General features: G+C 35.3%; 1 protein-coding gene across 4 annotated transcripts in view; it reads right to left on the bottom strand.

The window, feature by feature from the left end:
- LOC111153325 (zinc finger protein 280D) overlaps positions 1-26,014 on the bottom strand; it is a 130,260-nt gene that overhangs the window by 76,808 nt on the left and 27,438 nt on the right. For all 4 annotated transcript variants that reach the window (XM_022512279.1, XM_022512278.1, XM_022512280.1 and 1 more), the window contains 3 exons: positions 22,868-22,985; positions 10,264-10,434; positions 9,837-9,946 (listed from right to left, as the gene is read on the bottom strand). In XM_022512279.1, coding sequence (XP_022367987.1) covers positions 9,837-9,946; positions 10,264-10,434; positions 22,868-22,985 — 399 coding nt within the window. The remainder of the gene's footprint in view (positions 1-9,836; positions 9,947-10,263; positions 10,435-22,867; positions 22,986-26,014) is intronic.

The following is a 26,014-nucleotide window of genomic DNA, read 5'->3' on the forward strand; positions in this document are numbered from 1 at the left end:
AATGGCAAAATTTAATTTTTTAATGGCTGTGTGGTATTCCATTGTGTGATGTGTATGTACACACACACACACACACACACACACACACACACCACACCACACCACATCTTCTTTATCCATCTGTTGTTGGACATCTGGGCTCTTTCCATAGTTTGGCTATTGTGGACATTGCTGCTATAAACACTGTGGTGCAGGTGCCCCTCAGGATCACTACATTTGTATCTTTGGAAAATCCCTACTCGTGCAGTTGTTGGGTTGTGCAATAGCTCTATTTTCAACTTTTTGAGGAACCTCCATACTGTTTTCCAGAGCAGCTGCAGCAGCTTGCATTCTCACCAACAGAGTAGGAGGGTTCTCCTTTCTTTGCATCCTCATCAACACCTGTGTTTTCCTGACTTGTTATTTTCACCATTCTGACCGGTGTGAGGTGGTATCTCATTGTGGTTTTAATTTCTATTTCCCTGATACCAAGTGACTTGGAGCACTTTTTCATGTGTCTGTTGGCAATTTAGATGTCTTCTTTGAACAAATGTTACTTCATGACTTCTGCCCATTTCTTGATTGGATTATTTGTTCTTTGGGTGTTGTTAAGTTCTTTATAGATTTTAGATACTATCCCTTTGTCTGATATGTCATTTGCAATATCTGCTCCCATTCCATAGGCTGCCTTTTAGTTTTTTTGACTGCTTCCAATCCTATGCAAAAGCTTTTTATCTTGATAAAGTCCCAGAAGATCATTTTTGCCTGTTTCCCTTGTCTTTGGAGACATGTCTAGCAAGAAGTTACCGTGGACAGGGTGCCTGGGTGGCTCAATGGGTTAAGCCTCTGCCTTTGGCTCAGGTCATGCTCTCAGGGTCCTGGGATCAAGCGCCCACACTGGGCTCTCTGCTTAGTGGGCAGCCTGCTTCTCCCTTTCTCTGCATGCCTCTCTGCCTACCTGTGATCTCTCTTTCTGTCAAATAAATAAATAAAATCTTAAAAAAAAAAAAAAAAAGGAAAAGAAGAAGTTGCTGCAGACAAGGTAACAGCAGTTGCTGCCTGTGTTCTCTAGGATTATGATGGATTCCTGTCTTACATTTAAGTCTTTCATCAAGTCTATTTTTGTGTATGGTGTAAGGAAATGGTCCCGTTTCATTCTTCTGCATGTGGCTGTCCCAATTTTCCTATATATCATAATTAAAAGGTCTATCCAAAAGAAGATCTAACAGTTGTAAATATTTATGCCCCTAACATGGGAGCGGCCAATTATATAAGCCAATTAATAACAAAATTAAAGAAACATATTGATAACAACACAATAAAAGAAGGGTACTTTAACACCCCACTCATTGCAATGGACAGATCATCTAAGCAGAAGATCAACAAGGAAATAAGGGCTTTCAATGACACACCTGATCAGATGGACTTCATAAATATATTCAGAACACTGCAATCTAAAGCAACAGAATACACATTCTTCTCAAGTGAACATGGAACATTCTCCAGAATAGATCACATACTGGGTCATAAATCAGGTCTCAACTGGTATCAAAAGACTGGGATCACTCCCTGCATATTTATAGACCCCAATGCTTTGAAACTTGAGTTTAACCACAATAGAAAATTTAAAAGAACTCAAATACATGGAGGCTAAAGAGCATCACACTAAAGAATGAATGGGTCAACCAGGAAGTTAAAGAAGAATTTTAAAAATTCATGGGAACAAATGAAAATGAAAACACAACTGTTCAAAACCTTCGGGACCCAGCAAAGGTGGCCTTAGGAGGGAAGTATATAGCAATGCATGCCTTTCTCAAGAAACAAAAAAGTTCTCAAATACACAACCTAACCTTATACCTAAAGGAGCTGGAGAAAGAACAGCAGATAAACCCTAAACCCAGCAGGAGGAGAGAAATAATAAAGATTAGAACAGAAATCAATGAAATAGAAACCAAAGAACTGTAGTACAGATCAACAAAACTGGGAACTGGTTCTCTCAAAGAATTAATAAAATTGATAACCCCCTGGCCAGACTTATCAAAAAGAAAAGAAAAAGGATCCAAATAAATAAAATCATGAATGAAAGAGGAAAGATCACAACCAACACTGAAGAAATACAAACAATTACAAGAACATATTACGAACAACTATATATGCCAACAAATTAGGCTATCTGGAAGAAATGGTTGCATTCCCAGAGAGTATAAACTACCAAAACTAAACCAGGAAGAAACAGGAAACCTGAACAGACCCATAACCAGCAAGGAAATCGAAGTAGTAATCAAAAACTCCCAACAAATAAGAGCCCAGGGCCAGATGGCTTTCCTGGGGAGTTCTAGCAAACATTTAAAGAAGAACTAATACCTACTCTTCCGAAGCTGTTTCAAAAAATAGAAATGTAAGAAAAACTTCCAAACTCTTTCTATGAAGCCATTACCTTGATCCCAGAAGCCAGACAAAGACCCCCACCAAAAAAGGTAATTACAGACCAATATCTCTGATGATCATGGATGCAAAAATTCTCACCAAAATACTGGCCAAGAGGATCTGACAGGACATTAAAAGGATTATTCACCACAAACAAGTGGGATTTATTCCTGGGCTACAAGGTTGATTCAACATCCACAAATCAATCAATATGATACACTACATAAATAAAAGAAAGGAAAAGAACCATATGATCCTCTCAACAGACACAGAAGAAGCATTTGACAAAGTACCGCATCCTTTCTTGATTAAAACTCTTCACAGTGTAGGAATAAAGGGAACAAACATACCTCAATATCATAAAAGCCATATATGAAAAGTCCCCAGTAAGTATCATTCTCAATGGGGAAGAACTGAGAGCTTTCCCACTAAGGTCAGGAACATGGCAGGGATGTCCACTGTTGTTCAACATAGTACCAGAAGCCTGAGCCTCAGCAATCAGACAACAAAAAGAAATAAAAGGCATCCAAACCAGCAAAGAAGTCAAACTCTCACTCTTAAAGATGTCATGACACTCTATGTGGAAAACCCAAAAGACCCCATTCCAAAATTGCGAGGACTCATACAGGAATTTAGCAATGTGGCAGGATATAAAATCAATGCACAGAAATCAGTTGCATTTCTATATACTAAGAATGAGACAGAAGAAAGAAATTAAGGAGTCGATCCCATTTACAACTGCACCAAAAACCGTAAGATACCTAGGAATAAACCAAACATAAGAGGCAAGGAATCTGTATCCAGAAAACTATAGAACGCTCATGAAAGAAATTGAGGAAGTTACAAAGAAATGGAAAAATGTTCCATGCTCTTGGATTGGAAGAACAAATATTGTTAACATGTCTATACTACCTAGAGCAATCTATACATTTAATGCAATCCCTATCAAAATACCATCAACTTCTTTCAGAGAACTGGACCAAATAAACCTAAAATTTGTATGGAACCAGAAAGGACCCTGAATAGCCCGAAGTATGTTGAAAAAGAAAACCACAGCTGATGGCATGACAATTTCAGACTTCAAGCTGTATTACAAAGTTGTAATCATCAAGACAGTACAGTACTGGCACAAAAATAGACACATAGATCAATGGAACAGAACAGAGAACCCAGAAATGGATCCAAATCACTTTATATATGGCCAAACTATCTTTCAAGAATGGAATATAGTCAAACTGTTTGAACATGAAAGAACTCAAAAAATGTTGTTCCTTCTTGAGGAAAATTTCTAGAGGATGAACTTCAGCCAAACGAGATAACTAAAGAAACCGTAAGAAACAGACTGGTAATCAACACTGAATATATTTACTGTGAGAAAAGATTATAACAAATACAGAAATAAGGTTAAGAAAATCAAATGCAAATGTTATCTGCCCTGACAATGAAAAAATGATACAACCAACAAATAAAAACTGTGGGGGGGGGGTGGTAAAAGGACAATGAACATAAGGCTGAGAAGGTTCATGATTACCTCACATATACTAGCAGTACATCAAAGAATATCATTTAGAGCTACCAAATGAAGTAGTATAGGTATGAGAAATCTTAATGGTACAAAGAGGTAAACACTGAGAAAGATAACACTGACTAAAATCAGGTAGGAGAGGAGAAGGTAAGGATGGGTGGGTTAAGAACAGAAAATTTAATACTACTTTAATATTAAAATTACTTTAATTTTAATATTAGAGAATGGCCAAAGGAACAGAAGACTATTAGAATTATATCAACATTAAAATTAAATGAGAACAAAAGTACAGCTTCCCTAAAAACCTAAGTACATACATACAAAGCAACCACATAATGAAAGATTAAAAAATAAAAAATTAAAAAAAAAAATAATAATAATGAAAAAACCGTGACGGGGCGCCTGACTGGTTCAATCAGTTAAGCATCTGCCTTTGGCTCAGGTCATGATCCCAGGACTCTGCATCGGTCTCCCTGCTTAGCGAGGAGCCTGCTTCTCCTTCTTCCTCTGCCTGCTGCTCCCCCTACTTTTGCACTCTCTCTCTCTCTCAAATAAATAAATAAATAAAAATCTTTAAAAACATATGGAAATAAAGAATTATGACAGAACCAAGACCAAGTAAATCTATCATGTACTGTTTACAAATAAGTTTAACTCAAGTGCCATGACAAAAGAGATTTTCATATAGGATCACAAAGGAAAAATCAACTCTACTGAAACTAAGGGGCATAACATGATTTAAAAGGGTAAAGAAAAGGACGCACAAATAATATACCAGGCAAATGGAAACCATAAGAAACCACGGGTTGTAAGCCTAAAAGTCATTAAACATTGAGACAAAAAGAACACTTTATAAAAATGTTAAAGGATGTATTTTCAATACAATTATGAGATTCATTTATGTCAAAAACAACAACAATCTTAGAACTGCAGTATATCCAAGAAAATATTAGTAATGAAAGATGTAGACTGATATATGGTGTTGCTCAATCCGTGTAAGATCAAGCAGACAACAAAATAAACAAAAATACAAATATCTAAATAATGTAATTAATATGTTAGATCTGGTTGATAAATATCAAATTCTATAACTTAAATTATTTGCCTATTTTCAAGTTTCCATGAACATCAAATAACCTATACGCTAAAAAAGGAAAAAATTTGTTAGAACTTGGGTTTTTACCATTAAAAGTGTGAATGCCAGTTATGTCTTTAAATAAACTGGCTATAAAACAATGAGAATTATTTCAATCTCAAAGAATTTTCTAAGGATTAAATAAGATACTATATTTAAAGTTTAGTAGTCTGGCACATGGTCTCAGATAAATTGCTCTTATTATTGTAGGATTCTGCTTTATGTTTTAGATATTCTTTATTGAAATGAAACATTATTTCTTGGTATAGTCATCTACTTATCTTTAATAACAGCAAAAAATCATAAAGAATCTAAAAATCACATTTTCCAAAAATGGAAATCATTGTTATAATACTAAAACTTCAACTGATATATGAAATGCATAAACTAGAATGCAAAGAATCTACACAGTTTTTAACTTCCTTGTCCTATTCCATCACAACTCTTTATGACATAAACACACGTAAGTTATTCACATATTTAACTTAGTTCAAAAATATATCTTAGAGATCTTTCCATATCATTACCTATTATAGAGATTCCATTCTTTTAAAAGGTTGTGTAGTGTTGCTCTATTACATGAATATTGTATGAAATTTTGGTTGTTTCTAATATGACTAATCCCAAACAATGTAATAATACATTTTGGATGTAAAGCTGCATTTTGGAAAATGGCTAGGAGTTTCCCTAGTACTGAAGTATATGTAATAAACTATATACAAAACAGAAAGGAAATAAGAACATTTCCTTTTACCTGTATATGCAAAAAGAAAACTGGCGAAAATACAAAACCAACTAATAAAAATTCTTTGAGAGCCATTCTGGCAACCAGGTAAATAAGAGACACAATTATGATTTTTCACTTGTGTGACATTGTAAACTTCTTATTTTGAATAATATCACTGTATTACCTACTCAAATAATTAAAAGTTAATTAAAGAAATTTAACCCTTTTTTCCAAATTCAAAACATAAAAAAAAAAATCAGGCACTTGTACAGGTTAATTCTCATATAAGAAGAAAACACAAGTGTTGGGGCGCCTGGGTGGCTCAGTGGATTAAACCACTGCCTTCGGCTCAGGTCATGGTCTCAGTGTCCTGGGATCGAGCCCCGCATCGGGTTCTCTGCTCAGCGGGGAGCCTGCTTCCCCCTCTCTCTCTCTCTGCCTGCCTCTCTGCCTACTTGTGATCTCTCTCTCTGTCAAATAAATAAATAAAATCTTAAAAAAAAAAAAAGAAGAAGAAAACACAAGTGCAATTATCAGAGACTGTATTCTGGGAGCTGAGTAGTGATAGACCAAATACAGGTTTGTATATGAATAAAGAGATGGTATTTGAAATTCTAAAAACGTTCCCTTATTTTTTCTACTTTTTCTGTCAAATGTTGTATTTGTTTAAAGATTTATTTATTTATTTGAGAGAGAGACAGAAAGTGAGTGTGGAGGCTGGGAGGGAGGCAGAGGAAGAGGGAGAGAGAGTCCCAAGCAGACTCCATGCTGTTCTAAGCCACAAAGCCACCCCTCCTTCCTTTCTTTCTTCATATAATCTACCTGGACCTTTTTCTTCCTCTTTCCCCCTTCCTGCCATTTATACTAGGCATACAAAGAGAATATAGGCTATCCTCAGACCACAGTGGGATACTGTAATACACACTAAAATATTTCAAGTAAAATGTTATCTACACCCCATATTTCATTTGTACTTTGAAAAAATTTTTTTTTTCCTTTTCTTAGTGGGTGCGGCAGAAGAAGATGGGGAGAAACTCTTAAGCCAGCTCCTCACCCAGCCTGGAGCCCAAACCTGGGCTCAATGCCACGCTGGATCTCATGACCCTCAGATCAGGACCTAAGCCCGAAATCAAGAGTCAACTGTTTAACCAACTGAGCCACCCAGGTGCCCCTGAAAATTTCTTAAAATTTAATTTCGAGAGCTTACTACTCCAACAAAAAAACCTGAATTAATTAAGGACAATTACACAAACTACATCCTGAATGGAGTTAAAATAATTATTTCATATGAAATGCTCCATCATTTGGGACTTAAGTCTGACTGTTGAAAATTAAATGTAAAATTTAGATTTTCATTGTATAATGTGACATGCACATATTACCATAGAAACAAAAATAAGATAACTGAAGAAAATATGTAAAAATGTCTTTTTTTATGTCTTCTTTGGAGAAGTGTTTGTTCATGTCTTCTGCCCATTTTTTGACATTAGTATCTGTTTTTTGAGTGTTGAGCTTGAGGAGATCTTTATAGATCTTGGCTATCAGCCCTTTGTCTGTAGTGTCATTTGCAAATATCTTCTCCCATTCCGTGGGCTGCGGCCTCTCTGTTTTGTTGACTATTTCCTTTGCTGTTCAGAAGCTTTTGATCTTGATGAAGTCCCAAAAGTTCATTTTCACTTTTGTTTCCTTTGCCTTTGGAGACATATCTTGAAAGAAACTGCTGTGGCCAATGTCGAAGAGGTTACTGCCCATGTTCACCTCTAGGATTTTGATAGATTCCTGCCTCACTTTGAGGTCTTATATCCATTTCAAGTTTATCTTTGTGTATGGTATCAGAGAATGGTCGAGTTTCATTCTTCTATACATAGCTGTCCAATTTTCCCGGCACCATTTATTGAAAAGAATGTCTTTTCTTTTATTGTATAATTTAATAATTTATTAATTTATTGTTCTTTTATTACACTGTATATTTTTTCCTGCTTTGAAGATTATTTGACCATAGAGTTCAGGGTCCATAACTGGGCTCTCTATTCTGTTCCACTGGTCTATGTGTCTGTTTTTGTGCCAGTGCCATGCTGTCTTGGTGACCACAGCTTTGTAGAAAAACTTGAACTCAGGCAACGTGATGCCCCCAGTTTTGTTTTTCTTTTTCAACATTTCCTTAGCAATTCGAGGGTCTCTTCTGGTTCCATACAAATTTTAGGATTGTTTGTTCCAGCTCTTTGAAAAATGCCGGTAGAATTTTCATCAGGATGGCACTGAATGTATAGATGGCTCTAGGCAGTATAGACATTTTAAACAATGTTTATTCTTCCAACCCATAAGCATGGAACGCTCTTCCATCTTTTTGTGTCTTCTTCAATTTCTTTCATGAGTGTTCTGTAGTTCCTCTAGTACAGATCCTTTACCTCTTTGGTTAGGTTTATTCCTAGGTATGTTATGGTCCTTGGTGCTATAGTAAATGGAATCAATTCTCTAATTTCCCTTTCTATATTTTCATTGTTACTGTATAAGAAAGCAACTGATTTCTGTATATTGGTTTTGTATCCTACCACATTACTGAACTGGTGTATGAGTTCTAGCAGTTTGGGGGTGGAGTCTTTTGGGTTTTCCATATAAAGTATCATGTCATCTGTGAAGAGAGAGAGTTTGACTTTTTCACACCAATTTGAATACCTTTTATTTCTTTTTGTTTTCTGATTGCTGTTGCTAGAGCTTCTAGTACTATGTTGAACAACAGTGGCGAGAGTGGATATCCTTGTCATGTTCCTGATCTCAAAGGGCAGGCTGTCAGCTTTTCTCTATTGAGGATGATATTTGCAGTGGGTTTTTCATAGAAAGATTTTATTAAGTTGAGGAATGTTCCCTCTACCACTATACTTTGAATCATTTTAATCAGGAACGAATGCTAAGAAGACATACAAATGGCTAACAGACACATGAAAAAATGTTCATCATCATTAGCCATCAGGGAGATTCAAATCAAAACTACATTGAGATACCACCTTACACCAGTTAGAATGATCAAAATTAATAAGACAGTAAACAAGTGCTGGAGAGGATGTGGAGAAAGGAGAACCCTCTTACACTGTTGGTGGGAATGTAATTTGGTACAGCCACTTTAGAAAACAGTGTGGAGATTCCTCAAAAAATTAAAAATAGAGCTACTCTATGACCCTGCAATTGCACTACTGGGTATTTACCCCAAAGATACAGATATAGTGAAAAGAAGGGCCATCTGTACCTCAATGTTCATAGCAGCAATGGCCGTAGTCACCAAACTGTGGAAAGAACCAAGATGCCCTTCAACGGATGAATGGATAAAGAAGATATGGTCCATATATACAATGGAGTATTATGCCTCCATCAGAAAGGATTAATATCCAACTTTTATATAACATGGACAGGACTGGAAGAGATGATGCTGAGTGAAGTAAGTCAAGCAGAGAGAATCAACTATCATATGGTTTCACTTACTTGTGGAGCATAAGGAATAACACGGAGGACATTGGAAGATGGAGAGGAGAAGTGAGATGGGGGAAATCGGAGGGGGAGAGAAACCATGAGAGACTGTGGACTCTGAGAAACAAACTGAGTTTTTGGAGGGGGCCATGGAGGGTAGAGTGAGCCTGGTGATGGGTTCTATGGAGGGCACGTATTGCATGGAGCACTGGGTGTGGTGCATAAACAATGAATTTTGGAACACCAAAAAGAAATAAAATAAAATAAAATGGAAAAAAAAGTCTTTTTTTAAAAAAATTTGTAGTATACCAAATACCTTATTTTCATTTAAAATGAGAATGTAAAAAGCATATATTATAATGCATACAAATTTAATCTTAAAATTTGATGATTCAGAGGAAATTTTAAAATCTTATATGAAAATAATCATTATGAATATAAATCTTTGCCTAAATTATATGGAAACACCACTAGGAGAAGATTTTTTACCTAAATATCTCCACAAAACATTTACTATAAATCAATCAGTATTTCTAGGGATTTGCAAACCTTTTTAAAATTAAATTTTGAAAAAGTTTTACCTTCATGTGATTTTTCAAAGGATCCAAAAGATTAAAATGAATATTGCACTTTGGACAAGCTCTCGGAAAAGGTGTTCCATTTTTAGATTGATTTGAAGAGGTATTTGTACCTAAAATAAATTCAAAACACATATAATACAAAATTCATCACTTTATAACCTTAAATAACCACTAATAACAATTTCTAAATTTACTACAACTTCTAAAACTTATGTATAAATAATCTTTTTTTTAAGTGGGGGAAGGACAAAGGGAGAAAGACAGAGAATATTAAGCAGGCTCCATGTCCACAATGGAGTCCACTGTGGCTCAATCTCACAGCCCTGAGATCATGACCTGAGCCAAAATTAAGAGTCAGATGCTTAACCAACTGAGACACCCAGGAGCCCCTATAATTTCTTTTTTATATGCCACATTTCACATTTACCTTTTGATGATGCAGCCTGGGAAGATGTCACTGAAAGAGATTTAACTGAAGGAAATACAGCTGAAGAATTTAATCCAGAAATACCATCACTGGGCTTTGGCTTTTTTGGATTAACGCTGTTTACTTCAGAAGTAGAAGGACGTTTTGATAAAAACGAACTTTCATTCATACCTACAATGAATTAAATAGTGGGAAGTATATTTTTAAACATTTAGGCATATTCCTTATAACAAAGTAAAACTATTTTGGAGCTAAATTAGATGTAATACAATTAAATTATCCTATCATTCAACTGACAATAAATAATGATTAAAAACTGTTATGATCAAAAGTCAGGGAGTATATCAAATATCAATCTTGAAAAAGAAGAATAAAACTGGAGTATCACAGTCTCAGATTTCAAGATATACTACAAAGCTGTAGTAATCAAAAGAGTATGGTACTGGACAAAAAGAGACACACTGATCAATACATTACAATAGAGAGCCCAGAAATAAACCCATGATTTACATGGCCAATTAATCTACAACAAAGGAGGCAAGAATATAAAATAGGAAGAAGTCTCTTCAACAATGATGTTGGGAAAACTGGACAGCTACATACAAAAGAATGAAATTGGACCACTTTCATACACCATCCACAAAAAAAACTCAAAATGGATTAAAGACCTAAATATGAGATCTGAAGCCAAAATTTCTAGAAGAAAACATAGACAGTAATCTCTTTGAAATCAGCCATAGAAACATTTTTCTAGATATGGCTCCTCTGGGCAAGGGAAACAAATGCAAAATTAAACTATTTGGACTACACCAAAATTAAAGACTTTTGCATAGCAAAGGAAACCATCAAAACAAAAAGGCAATCTACCAAATGGGAAAAGATATATCCAAATGATATATCCAAGAGGGAGTTAATATCCAAAATATAAAAGTAACTTATACAACTCAACACCAAAAAACCCCCCAAATAATGCAATTAAAAATGGGCAGAAGACATGGACAGACATTTCTCCAAAGACATAAAAATGGCCAACAAGCACATGAAAAGATGCTCAAAAGCACCAGTTAACAGTGAAATACAATTCAAAGGCACAATGAGACATCACTTCACACCTGTCAGAATGACTACAATCAGGACAAGAAGTAACAAATGTTGATGAGAATGAGGAAAAAAAGGAACCCTCCTGCATTGCTGGCAGAAATGCAAGCAAGTGCAGCCACTGTGGAAACAGTATAGAGGTTCCTGAAAAAATTAAAGGTAGGATTACCATATGCTATGAGTAGAATTCTAAATAGAATTACCATATGAGTAATTCCACTACTAGGTGTTTACTCAAAGAATACAAAAACACTAAAAGATATGTTTATTGCAGCATTATTTACAATAGCCAAGATATGGAAGTAACCCAGGTGTCCACCAAGAGATGAATGGATAAAGATTTCGCACCTAAATAAGTGGAATAAAAAAGAATGGAATTTTGCCATTTGCAGTAACATGGATGGATCTACAAGATATAAAGGATATAATGCTAAAGTAGTAAGTAAATAAGTCAGAGAAAGACAAATACCATACAATTTCATTCACATGTGGAATTTAAGAAAGCAAACAAATGAACAAAGAAAAAAAGGACAGAAAGAAAAAAACCAAACACTTAAAATACAGAGAACAAACTGGTGGTTGCCAGAGGGAAGGTAGGTACAGGGATGGGTGAAAGAGGTGAAGGGATTAAAAATAAACTTATTGTGATAAGCACCAAGTAATGTACAGAATTACTGAATCACTATACTATACATCTGAAACTCATAAAACACTATTTAATTATACTTGAATTTTTTTTTTTTAAAGAAGGGGAGGGGCAGAGAGAGAGAGAGAATCTTAAGCAAGATTCACACCCACAATCGATGGAACCTGATGTGGGGCTTGACCTCACAACCCTAAGATCATGACTAAGTCAAGATCATGACCTGAGTCAAAATCAAGAGTTGGATACTTATCCAACTGAACCACCCAGGAGCCCCTATACTTGAATTTTTTTTAATTAAATTAATGGGGGGGGGGACTAACATGGTGGCATAGTAGGAGGATCCTAGGCTCCTCTCGTCCTTTGAACGCAACTAGATAATTATCAAATCATTCTGACTACCCAAGAAATCAACCTCAGGACTGACATCACAACTAGAGGGAGAAAAGAGGCCACATTTACGAAGGTAGGAAATACGGAGACATAGCTTGGGAAAGAAAGGGATCATGGGTGCTGCAGAGGAGAAGGAGCCCTGGTGGGTGAGAGAGGCACAAGGAGAACAATTCCCCAAAGCTACTGGCTGGGAAAACAAGAAGGGCTGATTTTCATGAGTTTTTGCAAACAGCAGGACTTGAAGACTGGAATTTTTTTTTTTTAATTTTTATTTATTTATTTGACAGAGAGAGATCACAGGCAGAGAGGCAGACAGAGAGAGAGAGAGAGAGGAGAAAGCAGGCTCCCTGACAAGCTGAGAGCCCGATGCAGGACTCGATCCCAGGACCCCGAGATCATGACCTGAGCCGAAGGCAGAGGCTTATTAACCCACTGAGCCACCCAGGCGCCCCGAAGACTGGAATTTTAAAGGTTGGTGGGCTTGGCTGGAATAGACCCCCTGAGGGCACTGTCTACTCCCTGAGAGAAAGAAGGCAAACAACCCCAGAGGCAGATGACACCATCTGAGGAATGTCTAAGGCACACAGCAGGGAGACTGTTCACTCTTCTTGGAGCACATCTGTGAGAGGTGGTGTTTACAGAGACACCTCTCCAAGGACAAAAGAGCTAGTGGATGCTATTTCCCTCCCCTACCCCTCAGCCGAGGCATGGAGCTGCCTACTAAAGAAAGCTTAGCTGGACATTGGCTGCCTAGCCTGCTTGCTCCAAGTCCCACAACGCTTTCCTCTGACTCAAGTGCCCTTCTCAGTCAAATCGGCATTAGTCCCAGTGCAGCAAGATGGTCCACCAGAAGACCAATGCAGGCCCCCACCCACACCACATCTCTAAAGTTTGGAGTTTTAAAGGTCAGCAGGGCTGGCTGAGATAGTGCCCAAAGTGCACTGTAATGCTACTGGCAGGCAAGCAACCCAGAGACAAAAAGAAAACAGCAATCTGAAAAATGCCTGGGATGCATGAAGGAAAATTATTCATTTGCTCTTCTGGGTGTCTTTCCCTAAGAGCAGCAAGCATGAAGCCCCCTCTCTGGGGACAAAGGAATAGGCTGGTGTCATTTCTCTCCCCATCCCCCACCCCCCAACTGAAACCCCTGCACACACCACATCTCCCAACCAGAAAGTTCTGCAAGCCTTCAGTTCTAGTGAAAGTAGTATCACATCTCATTTAATAAGCAGCAGACCAGAGTGCACCTAGTTAAAACTCACCACACACTGGCCAAGGCCCAAACACTACCCACTGCAGGCAAGAAGAGCATCTGCATATGACTGAACTGAATGATAGAGCAGCCAACACACAGCACCAGAGTGAATGCAGCACACACCAGAGACATACCCTGAAGCACCAAGCTCTGGACACTATATGGCCTCTTCATAAAGCCATTAGTCTCAGGAGCAGGAAATATAACAGGCTTTTCTAACTCACAGAAGACAGAGACTTAGACAAAATGCCATGATGGAACAATTCATCCCAAAGGAAACAAGAAAAAGTCACAGCCGGATATCTAATCAAAATAGATACAGGTAATATGCCTGATGGAGAATTTAAAGCAACAATCATAGGATACTCACTGGGCTTGAAAAAAAAAAAAAAAAGGAAGACTTCAGGGAGGCCCTTATGGCAGAGATAAAACAGTTAAAAAACAGTAAGTCAGAAATGAAAAATGTAATAACTGAGATTTGAAACAGACTGGATGCAGAGAACACAAGGATGAAGAAGCAGAGAAATGAATAAGTGATACAAAACACAGAACTATGGAAAATAATGAAGCTGAACGAAAGAAAAGAAGAATTATGTATAACGAGAATAGACGTAGGGAACTCAGTGACTCCATCAAATGTAATTAACATTCATATTACAGGAATCCCACAAAAAGGAGAGAGAAAAGGGGCAGAAAATTTATTTAAGGAAGTAACAGCTGAAAACTTCCCTAATTCAGGGAAGGAAACAGACATCCACATCCAGGAAACATAGAGAACTCTTATCAAAATCAACAAAAGCAGGCCAACACCAAGACATATTGCAATTAAATTTGCAAAATATAGTCATAAAAAAAGTCCCTAACTTACAAAGGAAGACCCATAAAGCTAGCTGCAGATCTCACCACAGAAATCTGGCAAGCCAGAAGAGAGTGACATGATATGTTTAAAGTGCTGAATGGGGAAAATCTGCAGCCAAGAATATTCTATCCAGCAAGGCTATAATTCAGAATAGAAGGAGATAAAAAGTTTCCCAGACAAAAACTTAAAGAGTTCATTACCACTAAACCAGCCCTCAAGAAATATTAAGGGGACTCTTGAGTGAAAAGAAAGACAGTAAGTGACAAAGAAAAGAAAAAAGAAAATCTCCACAAATAACAACCAAACAAATAATAAAATGGCCCTAAATACATATCTATCAATAATTACTCTCAATGTAAATGAACTAAATGCTCCCATCAAAAGACAAAAGGTATCAGAATGGATTTAAAAAGAAGAAAGAAAAAAGACTCTACCATATGTTGCCTACAAAAGACTTTTTAGACCCAGAGATACCTGAACATTTAAACTGGGGGATGGAAAAATATTATCATGCAAATGGAAATCAAAAGGAAGCCAGAGCAGCAATACTTGCATCAGACAAACTTGATTTTAAATCAAAGACTATAACAAGAGATGAACAAAGGGCACAATATCATAATAAAGGGGCTTATCCAACAAGAAGATCTAACAATTATAAATATTTATACCCCAACATGTGAGCACACAAATATATAAAGCAATTAATAACAAAATTAAAGAAACTTGTGGATAATAATATAGTAATAGTAGGGAACTTTAACACCCCACTTACATCAATGGACAGATCATCTTACCAGAATATCAACAAGGAAACAACGACTCTGAATGACACACTGGAACAGAAAGGATTTAACAGATATATTCAGATCATTCCGCCCTGAAGCAGCAGAATACACATTCTTTTCAAATGCACTAGGGACATTCTCCAGAATAGATCTCATACTAGGTCACAAATCAGGTCTCAACATGTACAAAAAGACTGAGATCATACCATGCATATGTTCTGATTACAACACTATGAAACTTAAAGTCAACCACAAGAAAAAATGTGGAAAAACAATAACATGTGGAGATTAAACAAAATGCTACTGAAAAATGAATGGGTCAACCAGGAAATCAAAGAAGAAATTAACACATGGAAACAAATGAAAATGAAAACACAGTGGTCAAAAAGCACTGACATGTCGCAAAAGTAGTCATAAGAGGGAAGTATATAACAAAACAGGCCTACCTTAAAAGGCAAGAAAAATCTCAAATAAACAACCAACCTAACATTACACCTAATGAAGCTAGAAAAAGAACAACAAATGAAAGCCTACAGTCAGCAGTAGAAGGGAAAGAATAAAGATTAAAGCAGAAAAAAATATAGAAACTTTAAAAAAAAAATCAATAAAAGCAGGAGCTGGCTACTTGAAAAAAATCAGTAAAATTTATAAGCCCCTAGTCAAACTTATCAAAAAAAGAAAGGGCCCAAATAAATAAAATCACAAACAAGAGAGAAGAAATTACAACCAGCACCACAGAAATATGAACAATTATAAGAGAATATCATGAAAAACTATATGCCAACAAATCAGACAACCTGGAAGAAATGAATAAATTCCTAGAAATACATAAACTACCAAAACTGAAATAGGAAGAAATAGAAAACCTGAACAGACTGACAACCCAGTAAAGAAACTGAATCAGTAATCAAAAAAATTCCCAACAAACAAAAGTCCAGAGCCAAATGGCTTCACAGGAGAATTCAATCAAACATTTAAAAAAGAGTTAACACCTATTCTTCTCAAACTATTCCAAAAAATAGAAATGGAAGGAAAACTTCCAAATTCATTCTATGAGGAAAAAGACTCAACTACTAAAGAACTATAAGCCAATATCCCTCATGAATATGGATGCAAAAATTCTTAATACCAGCAAATCAAATCCAATAGTATATTAAAAGAATCATACACCACAATGGAGTGGGATTTATTCCTGCACTGCAAGGGTGACTCATTTGCAAATCAATGTGATGCATCATAATAATAAAAGAAACGACAAGAACCATATGATCCTCTCAACAGATACAGAAAAAGCATGTGACAAAGTACAACATCCATTCATAATAAAACTCTCAACAAAGGAGGGATAGAGGGAACATACCTCAACATCATAAAGGCCATATATGAAAAACCCAGAGCTAATATCGTCCTCAATGGGGGAAAACCTGAAAGCCTTTCCCTTACAGTCAGGAACAAGACAAGGATGTCCACTCTCACCAGTTATTTAACATAGTACTGGAACTCCTATCCACAACAATCAGACAACAAAAAGAAACAGGAGGCATCCTGGAAGAAGTCAAACTTTCACTGTTTGCAGATAACATGATACTTTATATAGAAAACCCAAATACTCAACCAAAAAACAGCTAGAGCTGACACATGAATTCAGTAAAGTTGCAGGATACGAAATCAACATACAGAAATCTGATGCATTTCTACACACCAATAATGAAGCAGCAAAAAGAGAAATCAAGGAATCAATCCCATTTACAATTGTACCGAAACACTAAGATACTTCAGGAATAAATCTAACCAAAGAGATACAGGATCTGACTCTGAAACCTATAAAACACTGATGAAAGAAATTGAAGAGGACACAAAGAAATGGAAAAATGTGGGGCGCCTGGGTGGCTCAGTGGGTTAAAGCCTCTGCCTTCGGCTCAGGTCATGATCTCAAGGTCCTGGGATCGAGCCCTGCATCAGGCTCTCCGCTCAGCAGGGAGCCTGCTTCCTTCTCTCTCTCTCTGATTGCCTCTCTACCTACTTGTGGTCTCCGTCTGTCAAATAAATAAATAAAAATCTTAAAAAAAAAAAAAAAAAAAAAGAAATGGAAAAATGTTCCATGCTCATGGACTGGAAGAATAAATATTGTTAAGAAGTCTATATTACCCAAAGCAATCTACACATTTAATACAATTCCTATTAAATACCACCAGGATTTTTCAGAGAGCTAGAACAATCCTAAAATTTGTATGGAACCACAAAAGACCCCGAATAGCCAAACCAATCTTGAAAAAGAAAATCAAAGCTGGAGGCATCAAAATTCCGGATTTCAAGCTATACTAAAAAGCTGTAGTCAACAAGACAGTATGATACTAGCACAAAAACAGAAACATAGATCAATAGAGCAGAATAAAAAACCCAGAAATGAACGCATAGTTTTATCAATTCATCTCCAACAAAGCAGGAAAGAATACTTAATGGAAAAAGGACAGTTTAGGGTACCTGGGTGGCTCAGTCATTAAGCATCTGCCTTCAGTGTAGGTCATGATCCCAGGGTCCTGGGATGGAGCCCCACATCAAGCTCCCTGTTCAGTGAGAAGCCTGCTTCTCCCTCTCCCTATGTCTGTTGCTCTCCCGACTTGTGCTCATTCTCTCAAATAAATATAATCTTTTTAAAAAAAATTTTTTTTAAAAATGTTCTCTTCAACAAATGGTGTTAGGGAAACTGAAAAGCAATATCCAAAGAATGAAACTAGACCACTTTGTTATATCATACACAAAAATAAATTCAAATTGGATGAAAGACCTAAACGTGAGACAGGAACTAAAAATCCTAGAGGAGAACATAGGCAGTAACCTATTTGACATTGGTCAGAGCAATTTCTTTCTAGACATGTCTCTTGTGAAAGGGAACAAAAGCAAACTCTTGAGACTCCATCAAAATAAAAGGCTTCTTCTGAATAGTGAAGGAAACAATCCACGTAACTAAAAGGCAATCTTCAGAATGGGAGAAGATATTTGTAAATGACCTATCTGATAAAGGGTTAGTACCCAAAATCTGTAAAGAACTTATCAAACTCAACACCCAAAAAACAAATAATCCATTTCAAAAATGGTTAAAGACTTGAACAGACATTTTTCTGAAGAAGACATACAGATCACCAATATACACATGAAAAGATGCTCAACATCACTCATCATCAGGGAAATACAAATCAAAACTACAATGAGGTATCACCTCATACCAGTCAAAATGGCTAAAATTAACAACACAGGAAACAACAGATATTAGCGAGGATACAGAGAAAGGGGAATGCAAACTGGAGTAGCCACTCTGGAAAACAGTATGGAGGCTCCTCAAAAAGTTAAAAATAGAACTACCCTATCATCCAGCAATTGTACTACTGGTATTTACCAAAAGGATATAAAAACACTAATTCGAAGGGATACATGCACCCCAATGTTTATAGCAGCATTATCAACAATAGCCAAATTATGGAAAGAGCCCAAATGTCCATCAACAGATGAATGGATAAAGAAAGATGAATATATATATATATATATATATATATATATATATAATAGAACCCTACTAGACATAAAAAAGAATGAAATCTCGCCATTTGCAATGACAAGGATGGAGCTAGAGAGTATTATGCTAAGTGAAATGAATCTGTCAGAGAAAGACAAATAGCACATGATTTCCCTCTTATGTGGAATTTGAGAAACAAAACAAACGAACATAGGAGAGAAAAAGAAAAAGTGAGGCAAACCAAGAAACAGACTCTTAAGAGAACAAACTGATGATTACCACAGGGAAGGTAGATGAAGGGATGGGTTAGGTGATGGGGATTCAGGAGGACACTTGTTTTGATGTGCACCAGGTGTTGTATGTAAGTGTTGAATCACTGAATTCTACACCTGAAACTAATATTACACTGCACATTAACTGGAATTTAAATAAGAACTTGAGGAAAATAAATAAGCATTAATTTTTAAGAAATAATTTTTTTAAAGATGTTATTTATTTATTTGACAGAGAGAGACACAGCAAAAGAGGGAACACTAGCAGGGGGAGTGGGAGAGGGAGAAGCAGGCTTCCCGCCCAGCAGGGAGCCTGATGAGGGGCTTGATGCGGGGCTGGGATCACGACCTGAGCCAAAGGCAGATGCTTATCGACCAAGCCACCCAGGTGTCCCAAGAAATAAGTAATTTTTTAAAAGTCAGGGGTATAAAAAAATTATATTTATTAGGGACTATATATATTCAAATAATTCAAGAAATAATCTCTTTATGAAAGAAAATACTAAATATGGCTTCAAATAAAGGAATATATAAACAGCAATTATGAAAGAAGCCAGACCAAAATACCCCAAGCAAAAAAGAAAAAATTAAAGCAGAGACTACTCCAAACTAAGTTTCTACAAATGAATCACCTTTCGATGTTTTAAGTGCACTGGAGTTAGTTTACAAATGAAAAATTTTATTTTATTCTAAAAATCTAGAAAGACCTATTTTATTTATTTAAAATGTCTAATGGAAGGTTAACTCTTTTTCTACCTAAAAGGGAGGGGGGTCTACTCATGGCTTTAGTTTATATTATCCATTTATTCAAAGTGGAAAAGTGGAAAAACTACAAAAGTGGAAAATACAAAGTGGAAAAACTAAACTTGAATGATAATACCTCATTCACTCATATGAAAGGGCTTATAATGGAAGGACTAAGTACAATGGTTTTCAAATTACGTTCCTGGAGCCTAATGGGCTCATTTTAGGGAATATTTTGGTTGTGTCTGATAGAGGAACTCTCTCATATTTTATTTATTAGAACTTTGAATAAAATTTTCTTTACACAGGAATTTTATTTGTAAAAACAGTTTTTAATTTGAAAACCATCACCTTAAAACTAAAGCATTTTAGCCCTATTCAAAGCATTAGCAAGAGAAATAGGGATATTTAGGCTACAACGAGGCCAGGCAAAAGTTCCTTTTGAAAACACCACACAACTACTTGGTAATAAGGATTCTAAAACTGCACACCATATTTTAATGTTCTCAATTGTACAACAAAAGTAGTAGTAGTAAACATATTAGAAATAATTCAGACTTTTAAACCAGACAGTAGAAGTTGAAATTCAAGCTCTGTCACTGACTGGCCATGTATTCTTGGCTTATTTAATTAACTTCTCTGAACCTCTTTCATAAAATAAGTTATAATGCCTTATTTTACAGAACTGTTTTAAGATCAAACAAGATTATGTATTTGAAGCACTCAATACACTATGTGACACACAGAAAGCATTCAGTAATAAATGACAACTACTGTCCTTACTAAAAAAATATTTTGTATCTTAACTTACTTTTAAAAAGCACCCACACAACATCTGGCACAGAGAAAGCATTCAACAATAAATGACAGCTATTATCATTACTAACAAAATACTTTATATCTTAACTTACTGTAGAGGAAAAAAAATTCTAATAGATTCACCTGTCAGCTTTTAAATAGGGGAAATGTGCCAGAAAAAGAAAGACTATTATACTAGCTGGTTCCTCTGTTTCATCCTGTGAAATAACATAAAAAAATTTTTTTTCCATCTTCAAGGCATGTGATTATTGATGGCTATAATATAGGTACTTGGAAAAGATTTGTGTATTTGCGGTAGGATTCTTGTGAGATACTTAGGTTACTTGAATAGCCAATGAATGCTGGTATTTTGATTAAGCATCTGCTTATATAATGCAACAGGCTGGACAGTAGAAACACACAGCTTTATACCATAAGAACTTTTTAACATAAGAAGGCCTGAGCACAGGGAGCCCTAATTGGGCTGGATCCCAGGACCCCAGGGTCATGAACTGAACCACGGCAGCCTCTTAACCAACTGAGCCACTCAGGTGACCCCATTTAAGAGTTTTAAATTCTTTATTTATCCCTGTTGTCTTTGGTTTGTGTTGCTTTCTACACTGAACACTCTATGTCAGTAAAATCCTTTCAAAAATAAGCTCAAATCGTCTTCTCCAAATATCCATGATCACTGGACAGTGCTCAGTTAATCATGCTACTGAACATAAAGCACATATTATCATTCATACCAACTATTGTCAAGTCCTTTAAAGTTCATAATTCATTTTCACATTTTATTTATCTTATTTGTGCCTCAAAAAAGCCCGGACTAAAGTAGAACGAGAATTAAAATTTTATCTCCCAATGGCTGACTCCAGGCCTGGAGAATGAATGCATTTAACAAGAAAAATAAAATCTGCATTTTAACAATATGAGAATACTGAAGTGTAAAGACTCAATGGAAACTACAAAAATCTTAAGAATAGAAGTTCAAATCTACATCTTCTTCATCATCCTACTTACTGCTCAGGTTAACGTCTCTCTCCACAGCAGAAAACTTAGAGGTAGAGCAGGAGTCATTGTCCTAACTCCCAAGAATACAGACTTTTTCTATTAATAAAGTCCTCGTGTTTTGTAAAACCAAACTTTGGTTCTTATCTATTTTACTAACTAGATTTTGTAAGTATACAAGTGACACCCAAAGTAGTAAATATCAACTAAATATTACCTATATGGAAAAACATTTTAGGCACTAATATTACAACAAAGAAAAATGGGGGTTTGGTAGCTTCTCCACACTGATTTGTTAGTAAATAATCTAAATCCCCCCAAATTTTGTTTATCTCTATCTTGTCAAATATTTGAAATATACCAAAACTACTAATATAAAAGCCTAACTGCCTTGATTACAGGGAATTTTCAATTAGATGAAATTCCTTCATAGCACACTAACTTATTTTAAGTTAATGAAGAACTATGTTTCAGTATACAAAGAACTTTAATTCTACCTTAACAAGGGAATTTCATATTCCTCCAATGGGCATTTACTGAGTAACGGCCATATACAAATTTATTGTGCCACTTTTATAACAGCACTCTATTATCATATATAACTATACTATATATTATCATATATAACTGATGCGTTTACTGAATAGAAAGACACTAAATCTAATTAGGAAATCACTTGTAACCATATACTTTTTCACACTAGTAGTCATAAAAATTAATACCTCTTTTAATTTCTGTATTTCTACATTTCTATATTTCTATATTTCTATAACTTACAAAAATTATTTTAAGATTTTTTCAGTCCACTTTCAATGCCAAGTGAGAACAAATTCAAAGCTAGTTAGCCTACTTAACAGGAAAAAATAAAAAACATCTTATTGTTTTTTTAAATATATTTTGATTTAAATTCAATTAATTAACATACAGAGTATTACTAGTTTCAGAGGTAGAGTATAGCGATTCATCAGTCTTCTGTAACACCCAGTGCTTATTATATCACATGCTCTCCTTACTGTCCAATTATTAGTAAATAAGGTTTTATTTAAAATCACCCAAGGAGGTAAAAAAAAGTCACTAAGAAAGTCAATCAAGAACTATTAGCACCATGCCTCTTTACAATATATGAAAAACTTAACATGAAGGCAAGAACTTGAAAATAGAAAGTCAATTCCATATATATATATTCATCAAGTTTCTTCTTATAATTTTTTTTTTAAAGTGCTAAAACCAACCTGGTATAGAAAGTGTTGGTCCCCCTTGGTAATGTGATGATCCTGTATCCTGGGTCAAGTCAAACAGTAACTCTGAAGAATTATTAGATACAACTCGTGCTGAGTTCGTTACATAACCCTGTTAAAATATTTCAAAGGAAGAATATTACATTTACTCAACGTAGTTACAATTATTTTGTTTCATAAACTTTTATGAAGGTAAATTGAAGTGTATGTCAATATTATAAGAATAGCCTTTGATGACACAGTTAGCAATTAATAAGTTATAATATGCAGAGGTAATTATTACTATCTGTCAAAATCATCATCTACTAAAATTGAAAGCAAGCTCTTACAGTTGTTGTGTTTCTAACTAGCCAATTAAAATAGGGCAAATTCTAGTCTGGTTTTTTTACCCCAAGAGAAAGAAAACATATATACCCATTTTAAATCAGCAGGATTGATACACTCTAGAGGACTACTAAAAATGCAGTATTCCCGTCAAAGAGCAAATGGTAAAACTTTGCAAAATCTATGGGTAAAAGTAAAAAATGAGGAAAATACACTGACCTAAGTACAAATTTAAAAGCTTCCGTATCTCTATAAGCCCCCCAGACAAAATATCAGGGCAAACAAATTAGGAATCAGTCTGCAATACTGTGCATCAGGATTAGGGATGAATATAGCACATGGTTTGAGCTTTAGCATCATTTTTATTGGAAAATTTATAAGGCAAGTGTCAGGAAAAGAAAGAATGGATTCCCCCCCACCACCCCACTCCTCCTGTTATTCCACAGGAAGCCGTGTGAGATTGAGGTAATCTCCCATCTCATAAGGCATATATGAACACTTCGTGGTCAACAGCGTAAACCCAAATAAGAAAGCCAGGCAAACCGGTTAGAATGGAAGCTATTTATAGGAATAATCTGAGACAGCTGCTCTGCTCCTGGAAGCCTTAGGGCTCAAGTTTTAGCCTTTCCGTCAGGAGAAAAGATGGTCCCAGCTAGTAAGACCACGTCAAGAAGAGTGAAAAGTATGAGATGAATTATAATGTGCTCAAGAATTAGGTAGTATAAATTTGTGTATTTAGTATAATTATGAAAAGTGTGATCAATTTAGGGATGTATACACGAATACTATTATATATTAAACATACTGTTAGACACACTCAAAAAATATATTCCAATTCTATTTTTAAAAGACCAATATTGTAGAGTAAGCTCTCAGAGTGAATTTTGGACCATTCTATATGTCGTAATATACAACAAGCAAAAGTTTTAGGATTAACAATGCTTAAAAATCAAAAGGGAAAAAGGCACCTTAAGAGAAAAATGGGCAAAGGCTATAAACTGAGACACTTCAAAAGCAAAATACAAATGACCCATACATAAAACTCTTTCCAACTTACTAGTCAAAGAAATGCAATAAAGACAATGGCAATTTTTAACTACTGAATTCGGGGTTTTTTTTGTTTTTGGGGGTTTTTTTTGACACAGAGAGAGATCACAAGTAGGGAGAAAGGCAAGCAGAGAGTGAGAGGGAGAAGCAGGCTCCCTGCTGAGCAGAGAGCCTGATGCAGGGCTCTGAGATCATGACCTGAGCCAAAGGCAGAAGCTTAACCCACTGAGCCATCCAGGCACCCCTGAATTCACATTGTTTTAAAGATAATGATATGTAATACAAAATAACTGCCTACTCGTCTTTAAAGTATTCAAGTAATGAAAGAAAAAAAATGAATAGCTACAGAAAAATATGAGACTAAGAAGAAAAAACTAACTGTAAGGTGTGATCCTGAATAGGATCCTGGGAATGAAAAATGACATTAATTGAAACTCTGGTAAAATTCAATTAAAGTTTGAAGTTTACTTAATGTTAATTACCTGATTATGATACATAAAATGTTAGCATTAGGGGAAACTAGGTTAGGCATATATGAGAACTCTCTGTATTGTTTTTCTTGTAAGTCTAAAATTAGCTTGAAATAAAAATTTAAAAATTTTAAAGTAATGATAACATTCATTACTGGCAAAGTAGAGGTTATATTTTGGTACATTTTTGCATAAATATGTTGGCAGCAGCTATCAAAGGTTTTATGTAAGTTCACATCGTTTGGTCCAATTATTCCACTTTAAAAACTTATGATAAGGAAATGAAGACATTTAATGAGAAATACTTTTAATAACAAAAAATTAAAATCTGTATGCCCAACAAAAGAATGGTTAAATAAATTATGATAGACTATAATGCAAACACTATGTTTTTGAAAAATATCCAATGACATAATCCCAGTAGAATGTTCAGAGAAAAAAGAGGAATACATATTTGTATACGTAGTATGGTCCTGATTTATATAATCTATACCATGTCTGCAGGGGGGAAAAAATCAAAATATAGTATGTATCCTTCTTTCTTTCTAAACTTCTCTCCAAAATAAATATTAAAGATAGAACATAAAGGTTTTATTTCATTTGTGCTTATTAACTAAGGGATAATTAAGTTTTCAGAATTTTGGTTTGCTAACTTTTCTACTGACACTGGTTAAGTTATGGAAACAAAATGAATGGAGTCAAAAGGTATAAACTTTTGGTTACGGAATAAATTAGTCATTGAGATGTAATGTACAGCATGGTGACTATAGATAACACTGTATTGCATATTTAAAAGTTGCTAAGAGTGTAGATCTTAAAATTTCTCATCACAAGAAAAAAAATTCTGAACTACATATGGTGATAGATGATAACTAGACTGTGGTGAACATTTTGCAATATAAATAAATACCAAATGATTGTTATGTTGTACATTTAAAATTAACATAATGTTGAATGTCAATTATACCTCAATAAATTTTTAACATTTTAAAAAGAAATAACCTTTCCTCACCACACTCTGCACAAACTACAGAATAAATAAAATACCAAATAAGTAAATAAACAGCTGTTTTTTAAACAAAAAAGAAGTCATGGAAACAGGTACTGAAGTAATCCAAATCACTTCTAGAATTTGAGGCCTAACAAGGCAAAATCTGTATTTGAAAATTAACATGTAATATAAAAAATGCATAATGCCATATGACTTGACTATAACCAAGCTCAATCTTGTTTCATAGTAAATATATTCTCCAAATATTTGCACTAAAAAAATGGAAAATGTTCACTTGTATTTTCCAAA

Source organism: Enhydra lutris, unplaced genomic scaffold, assembly GCF_002288905.1.
Source record: "Enhydra lutris kenyoni isolate GAN:26980312 unplaced genomic scaffold, ASM228890v2 scaffoldscaffold31, whole genome shotgun sequence".
Taxonomy (NCBI): domain Eukaryota; kingdom Metazoa; phylum Chordata; class Mammalia; order Carnivora; family Mustelidae; genus Enhydra; species Enhydra lutris.